The sequence below is a fragment of the Ambystoma mexicanum genome, chromosome 1p (genome assembly GCF_040938575.1).
Source record: "Ambystoma mexicanum isolate Mex_15411 chromosome 1p, UKY_AmexF1_1, whole genome shotgun sequence".
Classification (NCBI taxonomy): domain Eukaryota; kingdom Metazoa; phylum Chordata; class Amphibia; order Caudata; family Ambystomatidae; genus Ambystoma; species Ambystoma mexicanum.
Window position 1 is genome coordinate 977927431 of NC_090921.1, and position 26164 is coordinate 977953594.

Genomic DNA, 26164 nt, shown 5'->3' on the forward strand with positions numbered 1-26164 from the left:
CACACTCAATGTGACGTAGTGTTTTGAAGGCACAATACCACGCATCAAGGTTAGACTCTTCTTGTGGACTGATACATACTTTAATGACCACTTAAGTCATTATATCATGTTACTGTAGTCTGTTGTTTTGAATCTGCAGCAACCTGTGGCCAGATTGCCTGAACTTTGCCCTCGTGTAAAAAATTGAGAACATTGGGAAAGGAGCAAACAAGTTCTGCTCCAATCTGAATTATATAAAAATGTTTTCAATTGGGCATAAATCAAATCGAATGTGTTTGCTGCATAACATAAAAAAGCACATTTCTTTTTATGTAACACATAAAAATGCAGTCTTTTTCATTTTTGCCACAGGGGAAATGTTTATCGATAATATGAATTGAGGCAAAACCTGTTTGCTCCATTCTGTATTACCTAGGAACTTAACCTGCTGCAAAATGAATGTAATCAGCGTTTAGCAGCTGTGGAAATGTTAAATAATCTGGCCCCAGGTTGGTTAAAAAGATATTATAGAGAAACGCTAAAAAGGAAGATAGGTAGGAGCATTGGTATTTTATATTTTTTATTTTTGGCTATTATTTTGATCAAAATGGACTGTATCGATACAGTGATTGGTTGTACATGTTTTATTCCATCTACAGACGAATTATAAACTATATCATTAATATAATAACTATATTCTTGCATGAAAAATGCTTGCATCAGGCAGAATAAATACAAAGGATTTTTATCAAACAATATAAAACAGAGCAACTGTTCAAGTGTCTGTCAAGTAAGGACATCGGATGTTGATATAAAGTATCAATGCACTTACATCGGGGAACATTGTCTTGGCACTGTTGAAACCAGGTGGTCATTTTTCTGGAGACAATGAAGAAAACGTGTCTTCTAATGTGGTTAACACTAAACTAGGGTAAAGGCAGCATGGTACAGTTGAAGTTGGCATGCCATTATGGGGATAAATGAGGTTTATGAAACTGGCTTGGCAATTTGTGAATTGGCCTAGGTTGATTTGAAATGCCACACTGGCACTTTGAGCTGAAATCTACCATATTGGCCAGCACCCTTGTGTATTTGAGCAGCTTCAACCTGGAATTTTTGTGGGTCAGGCTGATATTATTGAAGCGTCACAAATTATTTTAGCAATATTATGGTAATACCCTTGCAAATACTATCAACCCTGGGCACGTACATGATTTTCTGCAGAGAAATTATCCTGTGCACGGTGGAGCACCGCACGTTCCTCTCACGAGTCTCCTGTAAATACTACACAGTTTATCAATTTTTTTGGAATATTGTTTTGTAAATTGCTCCATTTCGTGAACGAGCTACCTATCACCAATTTGAGGATGGACTTTTCCATCCATCTATTTTAAAGATTTAGCAGCTACCACTACTTACTGTGTGCACTACTAGTAGCTCACTACCAAGACAGGTGCAGATGTTCCAGTGCACTTTTATCCTGGCTTGCAGGTGGACTGGTATCTCAGTTCTGAATCACTCTTAAAGTACATACAACTCAACACTTTTCTTTGCAAAGTTGAAGTGCACCCCTCTTTCTCCTAAGATAACTCAGAGGGTGAATGTACCAGATTCAAAGGTCTCTAACTTGCTTCTTCTTCTATGCCATGCGCTGATAAGTAGACGAAGCTTTCAAAAGAAACGCCTGTCTTGGTATCCTGACGAATAATGTACATCACGATATCTGTACTGAGCTATACACAGAACTCCACAATGGACCTCTAGTCCAATATGTACCATTCACCCTTATACCAGTACTGGGACATACCTGGAGCTCTCACAACAGGCCTCCTGTCCTGAGTTGCAGTATGCACTAGTACCTGAGTACTTAGATATCCACTTTTTTTGACTTGACTTAGATATCCACAGTGCTCTGGCTGATAGGGAGTCAAAACAGCTTCTTCAAAGCTTGAAGTAACACGCAGGTTCACATTGTGTAACCCTAAATGGCTATCCATGGACTATAATCCTTTTGAGGTTGCTAAAATGGGTAGCATTTAGAGGGCCATTAGTCACAAATGTCATCCACCGCCTTTAGGTAACTTTGTTTTATGTATCTGCACATTCTACGTGTTTATATGAACCACTCTATAATGTTGCAAAAAGTAGCCCTCCAGCCCTGGCTAAAGCATGGAGCTCTTTCCATACTGCTTGACTTTTGGATAAACTAGAAAGATACTTTAGCTCAGGGTGTTGAGCGCACACTGCCAGGATATATGTGCAACTTGCATGTCAACGGTTCCAATCCTAAAAAGATAGCTCAGTGGGTTAAGGTATCTGCTTTGGAGTATTTTGTATTGGTATGTGTGTTTTATATAGCGCAAACCTAGCTCTAGAGCAACAGAGTGCTCTAAAGGAGTTAATGGGACAGGAGGGCAGTTAACAATGGGGCCAGAGCGGTGGAAGAACAGGATACAGACTTATCAAAGGCAGACCTAGGAGTTGCCTGAAGTGCAGGGTTTACAGTTCTTTCCTGAACTGTAGGAGCGTTGGAGCGTCTCTGATTGCCACTGGGATGCTCTTTCAGTATGCTTGAGCATAGCAGAAGGTTTGTTTCCGGGTCTTTTCCTGGTGGAGTTGTTTTGTTTCCTAACTTCCCACGGTGTTAAGTGTGTTTGCAAGGTAGGCAGGCATCTGGGCGCTGGGTGCCTTGTAGGTGGTAAAGTCAATTTTGAGAAGGATCCTTGCAGGGATAAGGAGCCACTGAAGGTCACGCAGCTTGTTAGTGAATTAGTCATATTGTTAAGAACCAGTAATAAGGCGGTCTGTGTAATGATGTACTGCTTTGAGGGGAACAGGGTGTACTGCAGCGAGCCCGATGACGAGGGCATTACCCCCATCAGTTTGTGCAATCACAAGAGCCTCTACCACAGTTAGGTAATCCTGGGGCGAGAGAACGGGCTGAATCTTGAGTAGCAGCTTGATCTCGTTCCATGCATCCCTGACTTTCCTGTTGATGTGCCTCTGAAAGGAGATGTTGCAGTCCACGATGAACCCAAGCGGTTTGGTGGATGGGGCATGTTGGGCGAGGGGGGTCCAGCTGGCTGTCTCTCATTCAACAATCCCTGGATGGTTTACTGTTTGGTGGGGCCACATAGTTCAACTTCCATTTTGGTCTCAGTTTTAGGTGTGGGCTTGTGATTAACGTTTCAATGGTGGCAAAGCATTTCTGGAGGCAAGGAGTGTTTTGGGGGAAATTTAGGGGTATCATCGCGTATTGGCTCCATTTATAAATGAAACTTCACCAGGCAGAGGATTGATGCGTGTGGCACTCCTTAAGTAACCGAGCAATGCCCTTATCTGATGGTGCCCATGCGGACAGCCTGGTATCTGTCCTTGAGGTTGGAGGAGAAACAGTAAAGAGCTGATCCTGCAAAGCCCATTCTGTGTGCGAGGCTGCTGATCAGATTCGGGAGGTCTACTATATTGAAGGCAGTGGATATGGCCAGGGAGAAAGAATCCCCTTTTGTCGATGACCTGGATGGTGGATGTTTCGGTGCTGTATTTGGCACAGAACCCGGATGGGTAGTCCTAGAGTAATGCGGACCGGTTGATTTGCTGGTAAAGTTGATTCACCACTGCCTTCGCAGTGATTTTACCAATGAACGGGAGACTGGATATTGGTCTGTAATTGGCAAAGTCTGCTGGGTCAAGTGTATTTTTCTTAAAGAGTGGGCAGATCAGCCTTGTTAAAAGCAGCTCAGGGATATGCCCTGGCCGAGGAAGGCATTAGCAATCTGAAGGAGCCGGATGAGAGCATGAGCAGAGGTGTTATTCAGGGTGGTAGGAGGTAGGAGGCCATTGGCATCGCAGGTTAGCTTTAATGACATGAGCGGGCTTTTGATATCCCTGGCAGTCATGGAAGAGATGTCTGGGGAAGGGAGACCCCGGGTGCCATAAATAATGTTGTCGCGGATGATTTGGAGGCATCAAAGTGATGTCTAATTGTGTTGATTTTGCTAATGAAGAAATCTGAATTTTCCTATGACTCTGGTATTTCTGGGTCTCGTGGGTGTTGTGAGCGCCTATTAGAGGTGGTTTCAATTATTTGGGAATAGTTAGAGACATTGGTTTTAATAATCAGGGCCAGGCATGACAGGTTTATGGCCTTAAGGATGAGGGCGTACTCAGATTTGCGAATTTTGTGGCAACATTTTTTTTTTTGATAACATATTTTATTGATTTTATAAACATACAAATTAACGACAATTAATACAATCACATCAATCGGGCATACAAGCATTCTCTAAGCACGGTTCTCCATACACATTTCAAATAACACAGGTCCTTCATATAATAGGTTTCGGGGCTTCCAATTTATACATAGTGCAGGTGGGTCTCTGAGGGACTCCAAACGTCTATCGAGTCTAGGTGCCAACATTTTTTGTGTGCTCCAATAGTTGCTCTCAATTAATTCCTGTGTGTATCATGGGGTGAAGGGTTTGAATCTGATGCCCCATTCTTTTAAAGCAGTATGTGTGTCGACCAACTCCTTTGAGACCTGGTTGAAAGTTTCCATTCCGGAAATTACATTGGTAACTTGTAAATCACATGTCCCAATAATAGAGCAAGGGCATACGTGCCTCTGCATTCTACGTATGAACTGTAACCTGCAGGTTTCACTACCAACACAATTGTGTGGGTGTGTTTTCACTTTCTGGGGAGCTATGCGAATATCCTGCAGGTGACAGACTCTAATCAAATGCAGTCAAGTGCAGTTATTGAACACTAGCTTTGAGTCTGTAGGTACCAAAGATCTTTCTATTTTCCATAACAGGTTAATTATATGCCATTTGCTATATTGTTGTCATTGTGAGATGGTGTCATAGGGCAATGTTCCGTTATATGTATATATATATATAATGTTGTGGTTATCTGTCCTTCCTTGCCATCCCTAGGACACATACAGGCCAGAGCGAAGGGTCACTCAGCACTGAGTGATTCCCCTCTTGGGCAGACCAATTTAGGAGTGGAGTAAACTAGTGCTGGGTGATTCCCATCGCATGCCCCTTGATCATTTTGCTCCTCATTCTGTCAGGTAACCTCTTGTCCTGGTAGAGGCACATTACTAAGCACCAATTCCAGTGAAATGTGTTGCCAATGTCATCATCTGGCAGCCCTTGCCTCCGTGCTACCGTCTGCTGTGCGCGTGTTAGCTGTCAATACGCACTTGCCCTGCATTGTACACATGCACAGCACGGCTCTGGGTTTCAAGAAGCCATTAGTGTTTGCCTTTGAAACAAAGCATTCCAAGTGCAAATATTGACATGCAGACTGCAACTTAAGTGAGAAGTTTAGTTTGCAGTGTGCCAGTAGCGTCCCAATATTTAAAGCAACATTTGGATAAGCAGTTCCTGGACATTTCGTTCAGTCCAACTCTGAAGAGGGAATTATTCTATGAATTTTGGAAATTGGTACCATCTGTTTTAACTAATTAATGTAAGCATCCAAATGGTGCATTGAGTTATGAGGACATCTCTCACTGTCATCTTTCTTCCCGCAGGCCCCCATCCTGATCATTCTTCGGAGATGCGCGATATTGTGAAACAGGTGGATCTGTTGAATGACATCACCCTAGGGAAGCAGGAACCCTCAGAAGAACTTGAGCCCAAGATGTAAGGGGGTCGTATGGATGTAATGTTTTGGTGTTCAATTGTTTACATGTTTGGTCGGAGGCCTTAAGGAGACGTTTAAATGCCCAAAATGGGAAACAACCAGGACCGAGAGCGGGTATTTGTTTCCAGGTGGGGCTAGCAATGGTAGATATTTCTGTAAGAGCAATCCATGTGTGGTTACATTGGGAAGGAAAATGTAGACCCGGCTCACTGCTCGCTTTCCTCCCAGTCCGCCCCTCCCCCACACATATATATGTGAACACACACAAACCCAGGAGATCATTTTGCTCCTCATTCTAATTTGATGGCGGGGAGCCGTTATGTTAGCACTGCAACATGTCCCACATTTTTGTTATTTGCACAGTGGTGTTCAAAGGTGCAGAGCAGAAGGAGGCGTACACAATGCAAATTGAGTAAGCACTGCTTGCCAAGCTCGCATGCCAGGCACTGAGTACAATGGATCCCTATGGGGTCCGCCTGCGTTATGCTGGTGCATAAAGCTGGTGGGCTCCATATGGATCCCCAGCATTTGCGCCGGATCGAAAATGAATGCCTCTGCAAATGTTGGAGCATTTATATGGCAGAGAGGAAGGAAGACTGCGGGCGGAAATGCAAGTTGCGTTCCGTTCTCCTCTCCACTTTACAAATGATTGAAAATATGGTGCGATGTGACAGGAAGGCATTAAAGCCTTACTCAAAGCTTTTACGCCTTCCATTCACGTTACGCCACAATGGAACATGAGCCCCTCAGACTTTACCTCATGAATCTATCCCCAAGGCCCATGTCATCTCACACTACATCCTCCTGCATGACACGTTTTACTCGTTCATGAAATCGTTCAGTAGAATTATGGCCAGAGAAACATTTCTGGTTGTCCTCAAATCATGCATTCTAAGTCTCAGTTGTGTTGGTCATTATGCTGGTCCCATATCTAGGATGTGATAGACCCAAAACAGCATGTTTTTTTTGCAAATTGTCATTTGACTGTGGAATCTAGTTTTTCTTGATGAATGCCGTAGACTCACTAGGAGGCTGACACATGTATGTGGTGTAATCCAGCCTACGAGGACATGTTTTGAACGAGTGAGAGGCGGCATTCATTAAAAACAAATGTTTATGTAGGCTACAAGCGGTACACACATGTAGAGTTTAAGTTTTAAGCTAACCTGGTGTTGGTGGTGGTTGATAATTAGTTTTAAATTGACACATTTTTCTGACAATTGTTGATGCTAATGTACTGTGCAATGTTTTGGAGGATTTTCTTCAAAATGAGTTTAATAAACAAACCCTTTTGTATGATTGATTGATATTTTATTTCAATTGCGCTCGTACACAAGTGTTTCAGAGCGCGACAAGGCAAGGGAGGGGAATAGGGGAGAACAAAACAGCGATCCTACTAGGCCCAGTGACATTGAGAACGTGCAAGTGCATGAGAGAGGGGGAGGGGAAAAGTGCATGGAAGGGGGAGAGGTGGAAAGTGCGAAGCAGAGGAGAAACAGATAAATAACAATAAATAAATAATAAAGGCAGCAAACAGTGGTAATGCAGCCAGCAATTTGCAAGTGCTAGGTTTAAGGCAGCAGACAGGGTAGGTCCGATAAGCGCAGGAAGAAAAAGGGGGGGCTGTATGGGTACAGATACAGACCCCAGTGCAAGGGGTGGCCCGGAGGCAGTGCGGGAGGGTGACAGGATGAGCAGGTACCTGGGCCCAAAAGACAGAGGGTGGCCAGGTGCACGGTGCTAAGAGAGAACAGATCAGCAGGGGAGAGGCAGAAGAAAAGAGGAAGGTCTTGAGGTGCTTCGGGAACCGGAGATGGTTCTCCTCAAGTTTTAGAGTGGCAGGGAGGCTGTTCCAGAGGGAGATCCCAGCCGAGGACAGAGATCTACCCCCAGCTCGTTTCTTAGAAAAACGACTGACCCTGAGTGAGTTGGAGGTAGAGGAACGAAGAGCTCGAGAGGGGAGGTATTTGCGGAGGGATAGCTGAAGGTATTTTGGACCCAGGCCCCAGAAAGCCTTGTGGACAATGCAGAGGGTTTTGAATGTAATCCCTGCATCCACTGAGAGCCAGTGAAGAGATTTCAGAGCTGGAGAGATACGATCCCAGGGCTTGAGGCCAAGGACAAGTCTCGCAGTCCTGTTCTGGATTAGTTGCAGAGGGCGGAGAGTAGAGGCAGGTAGATTTAGAAAGAGGCTGTTACAATAGTCCAAGCTAGAGAGAACCAGAGCTTGAGATACCATGAGCTTCTGGGGGAAGGAGAGGAAAGGCAGAGTACCTCTGAGGAGGTGCAGTCGGAAATTTGACTTTTTAGAGACCTCAGAGATGTGGGCGGAGAAGGAAAGGGCAGAGTCAAAGATGACCCCGAGGTTCTTAGCCTCACAGGTGGGGGTAGGAGGAGGGCCAAGGGAGGCCGGCCAGAGAGTGAGGGGAAAGGATGGTGAAGGTGTGCCGATGAGGAGGATCTCCGTCTTGCTGGCATTCAGACAAAGATCATTGGCGGCACACCAATCTTGAATGGCAGTTAGGTAATCAGAGATGAGAGAGGGAGAGGAGGTGGCAGAGGGCAGCCTGAAAATGAGTTGAGTGTCGTCAGCATAGCACTGGAAATTTGAGCAGAAAATGGCAATGCAGTGGGTGAGAGTTGCCAGGTATTGGTTGAAAAGCCAGAGCGAGAGGTTAGACCCCTGGGGAACACCACAGGTAGAGAGGAAGATAGATGCAAGGAAGTACCCAAGTTGGACCTGGGCGGGTCGATCAGAGAGGAAAGAGGTCAGCCAGGCCAGAGCCTGATCAGTGATACCCAAGTTTTCACGGAGACGATTGAGCAGGATGGTATGGTTGACCGTGTCGAAGGCAGAAGAGAGATCGAGGAGGATGAGGACAGAGGGAATGTTAGAGTCAAGGTTGGTGAGCAGATCTTCACGGATGTTTATGCTAAGATATGCTAAGATATAGCCTTGTATATATCATGTTCCTCATGAACTGACATAGCTGGTAAATAGTGTAAATACTGCTAGTTGAGAAATGTCCCCACCCTACATAGGTCTGAACGTACAGGAAAAATTATTCGAACGTACAGGAAAAATTATTCAGAGGTTGTGAAAAATGTGATATTCTTTAATACTTGTAGTTGTTTTTGTAGATAGATAGGCGAATCATACCCATAGAGAACAGTAGTCAAAATTAGCATTCATTTTCACTTGCTTCATGCCATGGATGGAACTTCTTCAGGACTGTACTTTCTAAGGTTAGGACAGAAAAAAGGCAAAATCGAGAGTACATAGTGACTAGAACTGAACAAATGTGGTAGAGAGTTATCAAACTATAGGCAATGTGTTAATATCAGAAGATTGGGCTGATAGCAATTGCATATCTGGGTGCTCCCGAATGAGTAAGACTAGTGTCGCCAAGTGTCCATGGAGACATGCGCCAATATTATGCAGTCTCACCATTTTGAGGCATGCATTCTGGGATTTTAAAGGGATGCGAGCAATGTGGTGAAAAAAAGAGTAATGAGGGGCATTCTCTAAAGAAACTGGTATCATTTCTGTCCTTGTCTACAGTTCTTCCAATTAATAAAATGCTGAAGATGGCCCTTGGCAAAACCAAAAGGTGATGGCTGGAAGGTTTTGAATCAATCATAACCACTTGCACAGCTCTGGGCAGCCCCCCAGACTATCATTGTTCATCCTATCAAGCCATTACAGATGGGGAAAGACCATATGCAAACCAGGCGTGGTTCCACCCCAAAAGGGGCAGTCCAGCTCTAACTGCTAGATCACATCCCTTCTGCACGAGACCACAAGCATCCCCAGACATGTTTCGGCCTCATTGGGCGTCATCAGTGAGGATTAGCTTGGGTCTCTAGGCCCAGTAGGCTCGGGACCCACTTCTGGAAATACTTGTGATGGCTGGAAGGTTTTGAATCAATCATAACCACTGGCATAGCTCGAGCCACCCTCCAGACCATCGTTATTTTCAAACTGCTGAGCCATTATACAAGGGGAAATACCCTATGCAAATCAGGCTTGGCTCCTTGCGCCACTTAAAATCCAAAATAGATTGAACTTCAAATTCAATTGCACTGTCCACCAGTAACGGAGTTGGACCTGTTGTTCCCTGTAACACAGCTACCACTGACTTGAGCAAGGACACAAGAACTACTTGGAGCATATGCCAAGTATCAGAGAAATGTAACTTCATGACTAATGATTTTACTAGGCTCACAATTAGGAAATGGCCCTCTTTTTTTCTTTCTCTTCCTTATTTTGTATTGTACTGCAGTCTTGTTTCCTGCCTAGATATCCAATATCTGTTCTACTTATCTTTTCTGTTGTTTATGCAGACTAAAGCGTTTATGCGTTGCCATAGGTGACAGTTTATCAAATAGTTTGATAATTCTTGATACATTCCTTGTCTTCATTTTATATACTGTACTTGCGATAGTCTTATTCATTAAAATGTTTTTTCACAACAATAAGATATTCAGAGAAATAGTGAAAACAGTGTAGAAAGCTAAACTAAATGTCCAGTATAATATCCGAGCTGTAAAAATGTCATGCCATGTTTGAGAAGTCCCTCGAGCCTTGCCTTTTTCGCTCTGGTTTCTGGGACCGTTTTTTCTTTCTCATTTGAAATTGAGGAAAAGTCACAGAATTCCAAACAAAACAGGACCGGATGGCCATCTCACACGTGGACACAGGAAACTGGAATTATGAGGATTTCCTTTGTCTGTTTTCTGTCTGCAGAACATTTGTACGATTGCTCAACAGTTTGTCAATGCGTTACTACAGCATTTTGAGTTTCCTGTACTAACGACAAACGTTCAGTCAAAAAGTTAATGAACACGTTTTGGATGGAAAACAAATGATGCAAAACGTTGGTGGATACCCATAGAAGAATGTTGTAAAAATGGGATTTCCACCATTTTTTTCTGAAGATGTATCTTGGTACTCCTGATAGTGAATGGGTAATTCGTGTCCTACTACTTTCTCCTGAACAGTAGTGCAAGTTCGCATCTGAGGTTTAACCATTTGTAGAATGTGGCAACTCTTTACACCGGAAAGGGCCGAAAGCTATTGAGCGTGACATCAAAGTAGCCAGATTACAGAGGACAGAATCAATAATATCAAAGACTATCAATGTAGGCCCATCCACAGCTCTACTAGCTATAGGTACTGGGGCTTTGCAGTGATGGGAATACCTTGCTGTACTGTACTTGAGAGCGGTATTGGTATGTATTCTTTTATTGTAGTGAGCAAAATTTCCATCTCATCAACACATTACGCCACTATTTTGGCCCCTATTTATCTTTGATACAGCTGTGCGAGAAACTGTCATCACACCACCTAGTTGCTTCTTGTAAGAATCAGAAAAGCTTTATTTTGTCCCTAAAGCTATTAAATCAACATGTAACACTCCAAAGTAAAAAAATCATAAAAAACACTGCAAAACCTTAACACAAAGCACATTCTTTGAACTATACATTTATAGCACAAGATTCGACTTAAACATGTATTTAAAAAAAATGAACAAGAGTTAAATAAATCACATTGTTACAAACTGAAAGTTTCCCGCTAGTGACTAACGGTTCATAGTACGAATCTTTTAGAACCAGCACAATTTGTAAGCCTCAATCAGAGCTTCCATGCACTGCTGAAATAAACTTGAAACAGCATAAATGTTAGAGGGTGGTTTTACTCTTTTGCAGACATAAAGTCCGGGCCCTGTTGTTCCTATCGTTGCATTGGCCACAAACGGGAGCAACCACTTTCGTCTTTGAGCTTTATATCGCGGGCACTTAAAAAGAAATGAATTACAAGGTCGGTTTACGCGGCAGGAGCAGAGTAAACTATATTTTGGCCAAAGGGAGTGTGTTTAGCCTGCATTTATTAAATAAAGCTTTTGTATAGGGACTTGATGGCACTCAATTAGATTTCTGGGTTAAAAGAATCTTTGAATTTTAAATTAATTGTAAGGGGGTGTTGGGAAGGAGGTATATAAGAAGTGGAAATGCTAAAAGTTTCTAATAAACTAAATACAATAAAAATTACAAAAATTAAATGAAAAAGAATCGTTTAGTACCAGATATCCTATCTACCTGACGGAATTGCAGTTTCTGTTCATTACTCTACACAGATGTCTTGCTTGCTTCTAGGGCGTTCATAATTGCAACAAAATCCTGGTATGAAGGAATATTTGTATCTTAGAGCAGGTGGACAAAAGCTAGAGTTTCTAAATGCTTTTCACGTGATTGAATCACAGCCAAGATTTGTTTGCATCTGTTCTTTAAATGTTTCAGGGTCTTATCTTGAAACATTGTAGTTCCTCATATCTGTGCATACACCATTCAACAGGGGTGTAGTAGTGTTTGCACCTGCAGGCCCTGGCCACAAACCTCAGGAGTTCTGCTCTCATGCACGTATGCGTTCAAGCACATGTCACTCCCAGCGAATTGGAGGTCCCATTGGGGCGCCAGAGTGTGGCACGCTCAGTTTAGAATCCTTTCCTTCAACTGGGGTCATGCTCAGTCAGTTCGATTCCCCCTACGGGCATAGACACTATCTTTTCTTTTGTGTCCCACATAAAACCATGGCACACAGTATTACCTTGTGTTCAATTGAATTTGTTTTTCTACTTAAACATTTGTTTACTTATTTGATGGTGATCTGAACACCTGCATCTCTGAATGATATAAACACGGGGCTTCCTTCCAGTGACTATGTTTATTATATAGTACATTTAAGACCTGAACCACTTAAGCAGTTGAGTTTTTTTCATCTACATGGTCAGTACATGCAGTGCTGAAACCCGAAGAAGAGGCAGAAAAGAAGAAGTTACCTGCTGCAGGGGGTGCAGGAAAAGAAGATAGCAGACTCACTGACCCTAAAAGTGTGAACCCACCACCCAGGGTGCCTGAGAGTGTGAGGTCATTGAGAGAAAGTTGAGTGAGTGCTTGGAATGTGTATATTTAAATGTGTGTTCCACTGGTTCAATCACTGGCAGGTGAAGATACAAGCCTGGGTGGGGGGTGCCAGTGGGCCTATGGGTCTACCCTCCCTTCCACTCTTGGGGCCCAGACCCCTTCTAAGCTCCTACACTTGTACCATCTCAATAAAAGGAACTTAAAACAATGTACCTGGACAATCCTACTATTTAACACTGGTGCAGAGCTGGAGTACCGGACCCATGGAGATCTGCAGAGAGACAGAGGCAAGTGTTACCTGCTGCAGGGGGTGCAGGATGGAGGAGGGATTGTACGAGGGGACCCAATGCCCCCCAGAGTGAAAGCCCACCACCCAAGGCCAATGTACGGCCCCCCAGGACCATAGTGTGGCTATACAGGGCCAAGGTGTATCTGTCTGGGTCCCAGTACTACATCCACAGGGCAGTAAAAGTGCTCCTTGGCCAGTGAGGCGCCACCCTGAGCAGGAAGGGCCACCCCAGTCCTATCAGTGACTGCCCAGGTCTGGGATGCAGTGCTCAGGGCGGAAAAGGGGAACCCAGAACTACAGAGCCCTGTCCAGTTACAATTGCAAAGGACCCTTACCCCTTGTTAATGGAAAGGTGCAGGGTAGAAGGACTTCATCTTGAGCCTGGCCTGATAGGCATATAGTACATTGCCCAGCACTCAATAAAAGTGACCTGAGCCATGGAAGCATGCCAAGGGCTGCCAAGGACTTAAAATAATATGCAGGGTTTTACGCCATACCGCTGCATATACTGTCCCTGATTTGACTGTGTTTGCCCATCCGTGGCAGTCTTGTAGTTGTTCTGTGCCTGGAGCGAGTGCTGCACGCCATGGGGCGTATGGTGCTTTGTTAAATTAACTCAATCACAATGCTTGTATGTGAGTCTGACCGTTTGACTGAGGCTGTTGGCCCATTGCTCCTATGCACTATGGCTGTCTGCAGCTATTGATTATGTAGTAATTGTTGCTGGGGGATTTGGAAGAGCTTCGAACGCTCAATAGCATTCCACGATCAACATATTCCTACAGATAGTTTCTCGGGAGAAAGGACCCTTCAACGGGCATACAGCGCACTGACGCCATGCGCCTCTGTACAGAGGAACTTAACAGTTACCAACAGGAGGATCCCTGTTTAATGCCCCGGTGCTCTGTACCTTATTGTCTGTGGCATAGCAGTGGTGAACAAGGTTGAACGTTTTTGCCTGGGTGCTAGCATGACAGAATTCAATATTATTGGCATCTACGAGGTACTGTGTTCGGCGTAAAGAGTTCACCCTTTAAGAAAAATTAAGTCAAGTGATGTCGCATGGGAATTCTACATGGTCCCCTTACTTCAAAGTTCTGCTGTTCCCTTATTCTTGTTACTCTGTGATTCACAGATGATTAACATGGCTAAGGATTGTGCGCGCGAGCGATGCAGCACTCCATGGTTTACAGGACGGCGTAACGAGCGGGACCCTCTTCTGCGGCGAGTGTGACGCTGGTACTTTGTGCTTCATGTTGATCCGAAATATGCATATGCATTCTGCTAAGTGATGCCCGCTCCATGGTGGAGTTGACACTAATGTTAAAGGGACAAATAAAGAAAAAGGGGGAAATAATATTTTTATTTAGTGATGCACGTTAGGACATCTAACATATTGATTCATGGGCAACATCAGAGTAATTCAACATTCTGCTGCAAGGGCTTCCGCCTATGTTAATGTACAAACATTGACATAGGCCTCTATAGAACTGAGCCCTTCATGAAATAATATCATCCTTTTGAATATCTTTTCTATCTAACCAACCTTATGTGTCATCACTTTAAGGATTGAGCTTTGATCAGTGTTTTTCCACTTACTCATTTTGTGAAAAATGGGGAGCTGTGTGAGTGTGGATGTTTACAGGGTGCTTTCAGGTGAATGGTTTCTTCCCGTGTCTTCATGTAACTTGGATGATAATCGTTTTCTGGTTGTTTCCATCTCTTGCAGTTTTCCTCTTCAGTTGTTGCCCATTGTTGCCATCCTAGTAGGGCTCGTTGTTGGGGTATCCTTGCCATGATGTTTGTCAAGGTTGTCGAGGTATTTCCTCTCCGGTTTCCAATGTTGTGCTCGGTGGGTCGCAGACCCAAGGTCTGGGGTGACAGGCCAGGAATTTGTGAATACTCCCTGTGGCCCCACAAGCCAGCTCCTAGCTACCATGGACATCAAAGCTCTCTACACCAACATGCCACAAGAAGCAGCACTCAAATGCATAAGGAACCACCTTACTAACTACATGACACAGAAAAGAGCACCAGTCAATTTCCTTACTAGAGGTGGCCCTTTCCAGGAACTTCTTCCCTTTTAATAACAAGTAAACCCTCCATATATGTGGCACTGCCGTAGAAGTAGCTTTTGCATCATGCCTAGCAGTAATCGTCATGAAAGAGTACGAGAAGAGCTATGTATTCAGCAATACAAACCCATTCCTATAATGTGTCAGAAAATGGAAGCAATACATTGACAATATCATCTTCATCTGGGAAGGAGACACTGAGACTCTTCAAGAATACTACCAATGCTGAATGACCAAACTACAGAGATCCAATTCACTCTATGTAGCAGCCCGAAGTCGATCAACTTCTTGGATCCTACAATCACCAACAAAGAAGGTAAACTAACATGTACACTCTACAAGAAAACTACTGACAGGAGGGAACACACTACTCCACTTTCAAAGCAACCATCCTAAGAATCTAAAGGACAATCTGCCCTACAGACAATTTCTGCGTATTTGCAGAAACTGTACAGAACAAACTCAATACACTCACTATGGCAAAGACCTGGAGCAGAGATTGGCTGACAGAGGATACCCCAAGAAAATACTCAAGACGACACTTAAAAGAGCCAAATACACACAGAGGGAAGCCCTACTAAGCCCGAAAGAAAGGATAACAAATGATGACATACTTACGTGTGTAACCACTTTTGGTCCAGACACCGGTAAAATCGAACAGATAATTAAGCAATTCTGGCCGCTAGTGCAACTTAGTATCCCAGCCGAACCAACACCCAGAATGGCCCTTAAACATGCCAAGAACTGGAAAGAACACCTCACCCATGCAAGACTTGGAAAGAAAGATACCAGAAACAGTTTATGGAATCTAGAAGAAATCACAGGTAACCATCCATGCATGTCCTGTTTGCAGGTTCACCAAAAAGACAAAAACCTTCACAGTGTCGGACACTAAAGAATTTCTCTAACTGCAAAACCCAAAATTCCATCTACATAATCGAATGTCCATGTGTACTTAGATATATAAGACAAACTACAAGAGCAGAGAACAAAAGAATTGGGAAGCACTGCTCAAGAATCAGGTGTAAAATCTGCAACGCCCCTATGGTCACACACTATATGGAACTACAACACAGCCCTGATGATAACAAGTGGTGGATAGTGGACCTAGTAGGAAACAACACTGATACAAGCAATGCTCTAGCACATAAAGAAGCATGGTGGATCCATAGATTCAAAACAACCACCAATGGGCTAAATGAAACAACACCAACCTACACAGGATTCTAAGCCCATCCTAGTACACCCATCTGGGCCACAAAGGCCTTAGATACAATATGGCCAACAGTAGACCACTCATGGTGTCACCTAGAATAGAAATGAATTGATTGTTTATTTATGCAGCGCCTATACATAATGTGTTTCAAAGCGCTCAACCTAGCTCAAACTCACCGCAGGTGCTCCCTCAGCAGCCATGACTGCCCGTCCCTTTGGGTACATGTAGAGCACCCTTCCACCATGGTTCCTCCTCCAAAACATCCTCAATACTACGAGACTTACACTTGACGATGGAGTTGCATCCGAGTCCAATTCCATTTTTCCACCAGTGTTCTCACATCAGAGCTAGACCTGACACGCTGTTCAACCCCGACACTAACACGCTCTTCTCCAGCATGGGGTCTGGCATGGATTCACATGCTCATGAATATTCCCCGTCGTCAGGCTGGGAATCCTCGGTAAAGAAAAAATCAGTTTCAGTTTTGTTTCTGAACTGTCTTTCTACTAGTAACCAATCACTGGTCTCTGGGTCATACTGCCCCCAGCCAATGATTGCCCTCTACCTAAGCCCCTCCTCTGGCAGCCATCTTCAGATTTTTACTGCACGTTCAAGTGTTGGGAGTCCTTGTGCTTAGCTCTCAAGTTTTACTGCGTATTGCATTTGTTCTAAGCGTTTACTCTTATTTTTTTGGTCAATTCGAGCCTCAAGCTCCACCTTTTCTTCTTCCGATTAACAGGGACCCGTTTTGGAAATCTCTACGCCCCTCATGGGTAGATTTTCTTCGAATTCCACTTCTTGGAGGATTCCGGAAGATCTTTGAGGCCTACCCTGCGTTGGACATGGCCCAGGACAAAGAAGATTTGAAGCCTACTGGATCCAAGCTGTTTAGGAACTGCCCAGGATGTGGACTGCTGAACGTCTTTAAGGAGGATGAAAACTCCCGGTGCCTCTACTGCCTACACGCCAACAAGTTGCACGTGGAGGAGGACTGTGCGTTCTGCAAGAACATGTCCGTCTGGACCATGAAGGACCGTCGTAAACGACTCGCTGACTGGCTGGAGGCGAAGAGCCCAGCAGCAGGTGAGAAGAAGAAGTCCCAGCAGTCTTCTAAGACCTTTGAGGGCGCTCCGGCGACGGGGGCTCAACAAAAAGCAAAGCACCGCGAGTCTACGGGCACCGTGAGCGCTGTTGGTTTGGGCTCCTTGGCTGCCAGGCAGAGCGCGATGTCACAGTGCCGTCAACCACGAGCCATCGCTCCGGCTCGGTGAAAAGGAAGTCGGAGAACCCAGGTAAGCTTCAGGAGAAGCCCCTGTCGATCCTGACGGAGAAAGCCAAGAAGGGGGGGCGAGGCAGTGACAATCCCCCCACGGTGAAAGCCTCAGACGCGCCCAAGGTCGTGAAGGCCCTGATTCAACCGGCTAAGGCCTCGATTGAGGGAGTCTTCACAGCCCTGGCGAAGCCTGCAGGGGTGACCCCAGTGGAGACGACTTCCGGGCCTAGAGTTTCCCTGCCACCCCAGAGGGAATCGTCTTTCCAGCCTATCGAGAAGACCCCCGTGAAACCCCAGGATGAGAAGGATGGGGGGGGGCACGGTAGCCCTAAGGGACTCAGATACCTCCTCCCAAGGTTGAGCTGTCTGGCGTCAAAGCTATCCTGGACAAGAAGTTTGAGGAGGTCAGGACCTACGGGAAGGATCCCGATGAGGTGGACGTAGAGAGCGACAGTGGAGCCGACGAGGAGCGGCGGGCCGTGGAGGAAACTGAGGACACCACGCCCCAGCCGTCACTCCCGTCGCAACTGATGCCTACGCCGCAGGACAATTCGGGAGCAATCTTGTTGGCTTTGCAGACCCTGTGAACAGAGATAAGGACAAGGTTGTCCTTACCCCCAGCGGACGATCCAGCGGTGCCTGGACCGTCAGGGAGCCCTCCAAACAAGCGGAGGTGAGTCCATCCTCCCCCTCCCTTCCATCCTTCAACTCCATCCCCTCTGCCGAGGGACGAGACGGAGACAGGGACGGAGATGGTGGTGACGACGGAATGGATCTCCCGTCAACTCGAGCCCGGGCGCCCCCCCCAACGAAATTGGCTCCTTTCACGCCATGATCGCCAGGCCCTCAGAGCTCTTCCAGCTGTGCCACGAGGAGCAGAAGAAAGAGGGATTTCTTTACCAACGACGGGAAGCCAAGAGGAAAACCGTACTCTCAGTCCCGCTGTTGGACGACATATGGGACTAAGGGCCGTACCCTTTTGAAAAACCCATCCATGGCCCCTGCGGGGAGAGAGACCGGTACGAGAAGAAGTACCTGGTCCCGGACTGCGCTCCTATGTGCCCGAGGGCGCAACCGACCCCGGCTTCAGTGGTCTCCGCGGTAGCCAAGAAGAAAGCGGCAGGGGCGGCAGCATCATCTTCCACTTCGCCGCCAGACGGCGAGTGGAAGAAGCTAGATGCCATGGGACGTCAAGGCGGCCAACGCCCTTGCGATCGTGGCCCACTATGATAGGGAGCTGTGGTTCAAGATCGCTCCTATACTGGACTTCCTCCCATACGACAAGAGGGCAGAAGCCCTGTAAATCCTGCAAGAAGGGGAGGTGGCTTCGGATCACGCCATCAAGGTAGCTACGGACATCGTGATACCAGATTTCATCAGATGGGCAACAGCGTTTGCCTGCAACGGCGCAGTTGGCTCAGGGCCACCGACTTCCGTCAGGACGTGCAGACCAGGGTACTGGACATGCCCTTCGACAGAAACAACCTGTTTGGCAAAGCAGTGGAGGAGTCACTGCAGGCCATCAGGGTGGACACTGAAACGGCCCGTGCCTTGGGCACTCTCCATCAGCGACGGCCGTTTTTTTTGGACCTCTGGAGGCAAATCTTAAGGTGCCTCCAAAGGATTTGGCAGCAGTTCCTCGTCGTACCGCCAAGTGGCCCGTTCCACGTCGCAGGAAGCTTACAGAGGCCGCAGCAAGGCCGTTGGATACCGTTGTCATCGCCAAGGAGCCAGGGTGGCAAGGCCTCGGCGAAACAGGACTGAACCGGCTGTGATGTCGGGCCCCCACCTGAGCACCCCGGTGGGAGGCCGGCTGGCGAACTTCATCGGCGTGTGGGAGTCCATCTCCACTGACAGTTGAGTGCTGGATGCCCTGGCCCACGGGCACACTCTGGAGTTCTAAAGGAAGTGTCCCTGTTTCCCACCTGTGGCCAGGAAAGAAAACCACGTTCCACAGCTGCTTCTGGAGGTACGAGCCATGCTGTGAAAGGGCAAAATAGAACTCGTCCCAAAGAGGCTCTGGGGCTCCGGAGTATACTCACGGTACTTCCTCGTCTGAAAGAAGACCGGTGGCTGACGGGCCATCCTAGACCTTTGTCACCTCAACAAATACATCAAATCCCAGATATTCCAGATGGTTACCCTTCAGCACGTGCGGGGACAGCAGGAGGAAGGTGACTTCCTATCGTAGCTGGACTTGGAGGATGCCTACTTCCACATCCTCATACATAAACGAAAGTTCCTACGTTTCGTGGTCCAAGGGCGGCACTACCAGTTCAAGGCCCTGCCCTTCGGGTTCGAAGTCTGCGCCAAGTGTCTTTACCAAGTGCTTGGCACCGGTGGCAGTGCGGCTGCGCCTGCAGGGGATCCACGTATACACCTACCTGGACGATTGGCTCATCCGAGCAAAGTCAAGAGAACTCGTCGTCGACCACACAGCGAAGACGGTCCGCCTGCTCATGGAACTCAGATTCTCAATCAACTTTGCGAAGTCCCACTTGGTACTGTTGCAGGACGCCCTGTTCCTTGGAGCCAGACTCGACACAGTGGCGCGCTTGGCCTCGCCGTCGGAGGAAAGGACAAAGGCCATCCTGGGCAAGGGACAACAGCTGTCGACCATGGAAGTAGCCAGGGTGAGGTCCATCAAGTCCCTGCTCGGCATGATGTCATCGTGCATCTACCTCGTGCGTCTGTGCAGGTTGAGGATGTGGCCACTGCAGGAGTTCCTCGACGCCTTTTGAATGCAAGTGGCGGGAAGCTTCGAAGACAAGATCTCCCTCAACGAGGCTTTCCGTTCTGGGCCCTCAGGTCTTTCCTTCCATCCCTCAAGGGCAAAGTGGTATGGGTCTTCAGCGACAACACCACCACAAGGTTCTACAACCGGAAACAAGGAGGCACCAGATCCCCGGCCCTATTCAAGGAAGCACAGGATTTGTGGCACTGGGCCGTCACGAAGGGGATGTTCCTGGTACCTTTTCATCTGGCAGGAGTAAAGAACATCGTCGCCGACTCACTCAGCAGGAGGCTGCACTCTTGCCACGGGTGGGAGCTTTGTCAGGATCAAGTGGATCTCCTATTCCGACGGTGGGGCAATCCCCATATCGATCTGTTCTCGACAGCGGTGAACACCAAGTGCCGGAGGTTCGCCGGCAGGTTTCCCCAACCAGGGACCATGGGCGATGCTTTCTCCTTCCCCTGGGATGGCCTGTTCCTGTATGCGTTCCCACCATTGCTGCTGCGACTCATCAGTCAACTCAGACGGTCCCGGTGCAAGATGATCCTTGTCGAACTGGCGTGGCCGAGGCAGATATGGTTCCCGGATCTTCTGGAATTGTCAGCGTCTCCCCCAGTCAAACTGCCGACGGATGCGGGTCTTCTTCTCAGGGAAGGAGGCGCCATCCTACATCACGACCTGGGATTGCTGAACCTGCAGGCCTGGCTCCTGCAGCACTAGAGTTTGGAGGCTACGATATCCCGGCGGACTGCAAGGAGGTGCTTGCAAAGGCCATGGCGTCCTCGACTCTTAAGTGCTATTGACATAAGTGGAAGAGGTTCTCCGTCTAGTGCCGTGCACAGAAGATCAACCCGCTACGGATTACGGCCCTCAAGTGCTGTCGTACTTGCTGTTGCTGGCCAAGGCAGGGCTGGCACATGCCTCCATCAAAATCCATCTGGCGGCTATCTCCCGCTACACCAGAACTCCGGGGCGGTTGTCGCTGTGGTCTCATCACCTGGTGAAGGAGTTCATGAAAGGACTGTTCCGCTCGTTCCCGCTGGTGAAGGCTCCGGCCCCGGCATGGGAGCTCAATGTGGCGCTGACCAGGCTCATGGGTTCGCCATTCGAGCCCTTGCATTCGGCACCCCTGAAGTTCCTATCGTGGAAGACAGCGTTTCTTGTGGCCATCACCTCCGCATGACAAGTGGGAGCGATCCAGGCCCTCTCCTGTAAGCCTCCATATCTGACATTCCACGAGACGAGGGTAGTGCTGAGGACGCACCCCTCCTTTATGCCCAAGGTGCCGTCGGACTTCCATCTCAACAAGCCCTTGGTGTTACCTGTTTTCTTCCCGTCGCCTTTGTCGCCCGCTGAGAGGACTTTGCACTCGCTGGATGTGGCTAGAGCACTGAAGTTCTATGTGGACGGCACAAGGAGTTTTCGGAATACATCACAGCTGTTTGTGAACTTTGGCTTTGTGAACCAAGGGAAGGCCCTCTCCAGGGCTTCCATTTCCAGATGGCTCTCTGGCTGCATCATGCACTGTCACCGGTTGGCAAAACGACCGTTGCCTGGCCGTCCGAGAGCCCATTCAATCAGAGCGATCACTGCTACTACGGCGTTCCTGTCTGGTGTGCCTCTGCTGGACATCTGCAGGGCTGCTATGTGGAGGTCGACGCACACCTTCACGAGATTCTATTGCGTCGACCGGGATTCCAGGGAGGAGTCCAGAGTCGGTCAGGCAGTGCTGCACAACCTGTTCGCTTGAAGGTGAGCCTGGTGAGGAGGTAAGAGATGCTTAATGTTGAGTTGTTTAAATGCCTTGCCACCTCCCGTGGTTGTGCATGTGTGTACTGCTATTTATTCTTGTATTCATGAGCATGTGAATCCATGCCAGACCGCATGCTGGAGAAGGAACAAGTTACTTACCTGTAACTGTTGTTCTCCAGCATGGGTCTGGCATGGATTCACATGCAAACCCTCCCGTCTTCCCCTCTGCGGCTCTTCTCTTGGTCCTACTGCCACTTTACGTGCTACCAAATCTGAAAATGGATGCCAGAGGAGGGGCTTAGGTAGAGGGCAGTCATTGGTTACTAGTAGAAAGACAATTCAGAAACAAAACTGAAACTGATTTTTTCTTTACCGAGGATTCCCAGCCCGACGACGGGGAATATTCATGAGCATGTCAATCCATGCCAGACCCATGCTGGAGAACAACAGTTACAGGTAAGTAACTTGGTCCTTCTCGCTCATACAGAAACAACGGGATTACAACTAAGCGATGATTCACTGCAGGACGCTAAACATCAAGCTGTAAAGGAACCATTTTACACAAGTAAGCAAATATCCTTCTCTCCCACGCTGGGTTCCACATGATGTACTATTTAGAACATTTAGTGACGCGGTTTCCTATCATTCCCACAGACAAAGACGACCAACCTACCCACTAGAGTCTATGTATGCGGGAAACTCCGGACCTGCCTCCAAACACTGATATCCAGGTAATCCTTTGCCTTCCAGTGACTCTGACCTAACAATTTCAGGAACTCTCCCGACTTAACATTAATGGTAGCCTACCTTAATTATGTCTTCCAAAATATCCAAAAACATCTAAATGATCCACAGTAAGTCGATCTCAACAAGGCTACACAGATGAGAACATATCCCGAGCTTACTAGCAAGCAAAACCGTGAGCAGCTAAACAAGATCAGTGGAATTCAAGAGGGCTTTCATGAAAACCCTCCCAAATTTTTAACCCCTTTTTAAATTAAAGACCTCAGGTCCAGATCACCTTTTTAGAAAAAACTATGTGCAAACAAACATACGAGAACCTGTAGGTTACATATATAACTTTGTCTTTACCTACAGAGAATACCAATCCAAAGCCCAGATGAAGGCACTCACACCACCTGCCGAAACGTCTAAAGTCTAGGACGAACCACTATCGACACCAGTCACATACGTTCTACACTATTAAAAGTGACGTCGACCAAGGTCTGGTCAGGAAACACTCCTGACAAGATGAACATTTGAATTATTAGTAGCTATGAAATTCAAATCCTTTTACAACGTTTGATGTACAAATGTGATGTTCACAAATGTTTCATGTTTTATGTACTTTCCTTTATGTTTTGCTATAATATTTTGTACAAAGATTGAAACACAGAATGTACTATGATGTAAAACCAAGCGTTTTGAGCATCTTAGTGATACAAAATAGATGGACTAAATAAAAATAAATAAATATAGGCCAATTTAAAAAGACCAATGAACGAGTACGACTTGGTATGTACTACCAAATACGAGGAAAAGCTAGGAGTCTTTCTAAGAAGGGAATTGGAATTGCAATATATAGCAAACAATACATTTACTACCATGCAATACTGATGTATGTAAAAAATAACTGGGCAGGACACCCTTTGTTATAATAAGGACCAGATATGAGGAGCATCATTTTTCTTGTGATAGTTTAGCCTGTTGCATTAGTAGCCCAATGTTGTGGTGAGTTGTGTAGCTGAACGCTGTGGTGGGTAACTCTTTGGCGTGGCAGGCCCAAAGTCTGATTGTGGCAGGATCAGATGGACGGTGCACATTCTCCTAGTTGGTGTGGAAAGTTGGTATCTAGTGGAAGCATACTGGCCTGGTGTGCTATGGTCATGTCCTCATCTGGATTCTTGCTTCAAATAGTTTTGTGTTTGCAAACGAGGGAGATGTGTTATATTCTCTGTCCCTGTGTTCCTGAGAGCATGAGGTCATTGAGAGAATGTTGAGTGAGTGCTTGGAATGCGTATGTATTCCATCACTGACAGTTGAAGATGTAAGCCTGAGTGGTGGGTGCCAGTGGGTCTATGTGTCTCCCTTCCCTTCCCCTCGTGGGGCCCAGCCCCTCATCTAAACTCCTACACTTGTACCATCTCAATAAAAGGAACGTACAACGATGTACCGGCTTGGACAATCCTACTAGTTAACACACAGTCTTTAAGTCGGGCCTTGTGTCGGTGGTCAAGGGGAACTGGCCCGAGTCCTTAGTTAGTGCCTGTTTTAAAGACTGCAAGCAGAGGTGTTTACAGGGTTTGGCATGAGAGGCACGGCTCTGCTTCATTGCCTCACGGCCCAACCTTTCATTCAGGCCACAGCTCGGCTGTGTTCAGAGTGGCCCTTGGCATTTAATGAGACCGCTTGTTGCTTGTTTGATGTGCAAAAAAGTGTTAGACCTTTTTGTGGAATACAGATGTTTTGCACGTTGTGTACAGAAACAAGATACATGACTGTGTCAAAGAATGTCTAAGCATGTGATATAGTCACACAGGATCCTCTGGGCTGTGGGGTCTCATGGCAGACTCAGCACATTTCTGGGTGGATTCAAATAAGCGGTGTTGGCAATTACTACCTATGATAATCTGAAAAATCAGCCCAATAACAGGGATACCACTCTACCAGTAGGTACGCCAAGGGATTTACTATCAAACTGCAAACTGCATGGTATTAGAAAAAAATCCACTTGTATTAATTTTTATTCTCTTAATTTCTATCCTGATTTCATTTGAAGATGGTAGTGGATTGTGTAGAGCAGTGGTCCATAACATATCTGTAAATATTTTTGATATGCAAAAGGCAAATGTACGAAAAACCTAGAAGTAGCTCACAGAGCAAAACTCGAGGACTCTGAGAAGATGGCTACCAAAGGGGTGGCTTAGGGAGCGGGCTATCATTGGTTGGGAGCAGTATGACCCTGAGGACAGTAATTGGTTTGTGGGAGAAATACAGTTTTGTTACCGAGGATTCCCGGACTGACGATGGGGAATATTCATGAGCATGTGAATCCATGCCAGACCCATGCTGGAGAAAAACAGTTATAGGTAAATAACGTGTTTCTTTGCCTTTGTCCTGTGACATGGTCTGTCTTCCTTATGGGTTCAGAAGGTAACTAGAAACGGGGAATTATAGAGTGGATTTGATTTTTAAAGATGGCCGTTGCTCTGCTTCCCGTTCCGGCGTTGTCGCTATTTCTGCAATAACTCCTCTGGTGGAATTTGCACAGAATGTGGCAGCGGTATAGGTAATTCTGCTGATTCCGGGCAAAGTCACTGTTGGGAACTCATTTTTGGCAGTAATTCCGCCAAACTCAAGGGCAGTTATGGTAACTCATGATTAGGGCATGTATGCTGGTGTTTCTCTATGGGATGATTCTGAGCTCTGGGATTGAATCCAATCATCCCAGTGTGGATGATTGGGCGGATGCAGCTGTTTGGGACTGGTCGAGTGCCTGCTTTAGTCACCCCGAGTGGGACGGGTATGCCCAGGTGTGGGTCCCATGTCTGCTGAGCATAGAGACCCAAGGTACTCCTTACTGATGAGGCTCAAATGTCCGAAACATGTTTGGGGATGCTTGTGGTCTCGTGCAGAAGGGATGTGACGAAGCAGTTTGGGCTGGACTGCACCATTTGGGGCAGGACCAAGCCTGATTTCCATATGGTTGTTCACCTTTTGTAATGGTTTGGGAGGCGAAGATCGATGGTCTGGAGGGTTACCTAGAGCAATGCCAGAAGTTATGATTAATTCTAAACCTTCCAGCCATCACCTTTTTGGTTTTACTTTGGGCACGGTTACCCCTTGAAGTGCCTGATAAAGCCGACTATAACCTTTTCTGTTCTTAGGGACCCACACATTTTTTTGCTCTGCTTTTTGTTCTTAAACTGCTCTTGGATTTCCCCGGGGTCTCTATAAGGGCTCTGGTCTTGGACTCAGGAAGCCTTTTACTCGCCTCTGCATACTAGTCAATGAATGGACCGCACTGCTCTTGGTCAACCTTTAGTGGGAAGTGCCACTTGCTTTAATCTGGCTTATTTCATTCCCACAGAGGTAAGAGAAGGATTGATTATTAAAGAAGTCTGTGCATCCTTTTTGCACTCCTCCGCGTAATAGCGATGAGATACTGCTGGACCCGACACTGATTTCATTGATTTACTGCTCAGTAACAGTATGCTAAACAGCAGTGCTGAAGAAACGTTCTGCCCCCATTTCCATATATTTTTTG

General features: G+C 46.5%; 1 protein-coding gene across 2 annotated transcripts in view; it reads left to right on the forward strand.

Annotated features, from left to right (window-relative positions):
* ADGRG5 (adhesion G protein-coupled receptor G5) overlaps window positions 1-26164 on the forward strand; it is a 651384-nt gene that overhangs the window by 191343 nt on the left and 433877 nt on the right. For both annotated transcript variants that reach the window (XM_069654199.1, XM_069654209.1), the window contains exon 3: window positions 5522-5633. In XM_069654199.1, the coding sequence (XP_069510300.1) occupies window positions 5522-5633 (112 nt within the window). The remainder of the gene's footprint in view (window positions 1-5521; window positions 5634-26164) is intronic.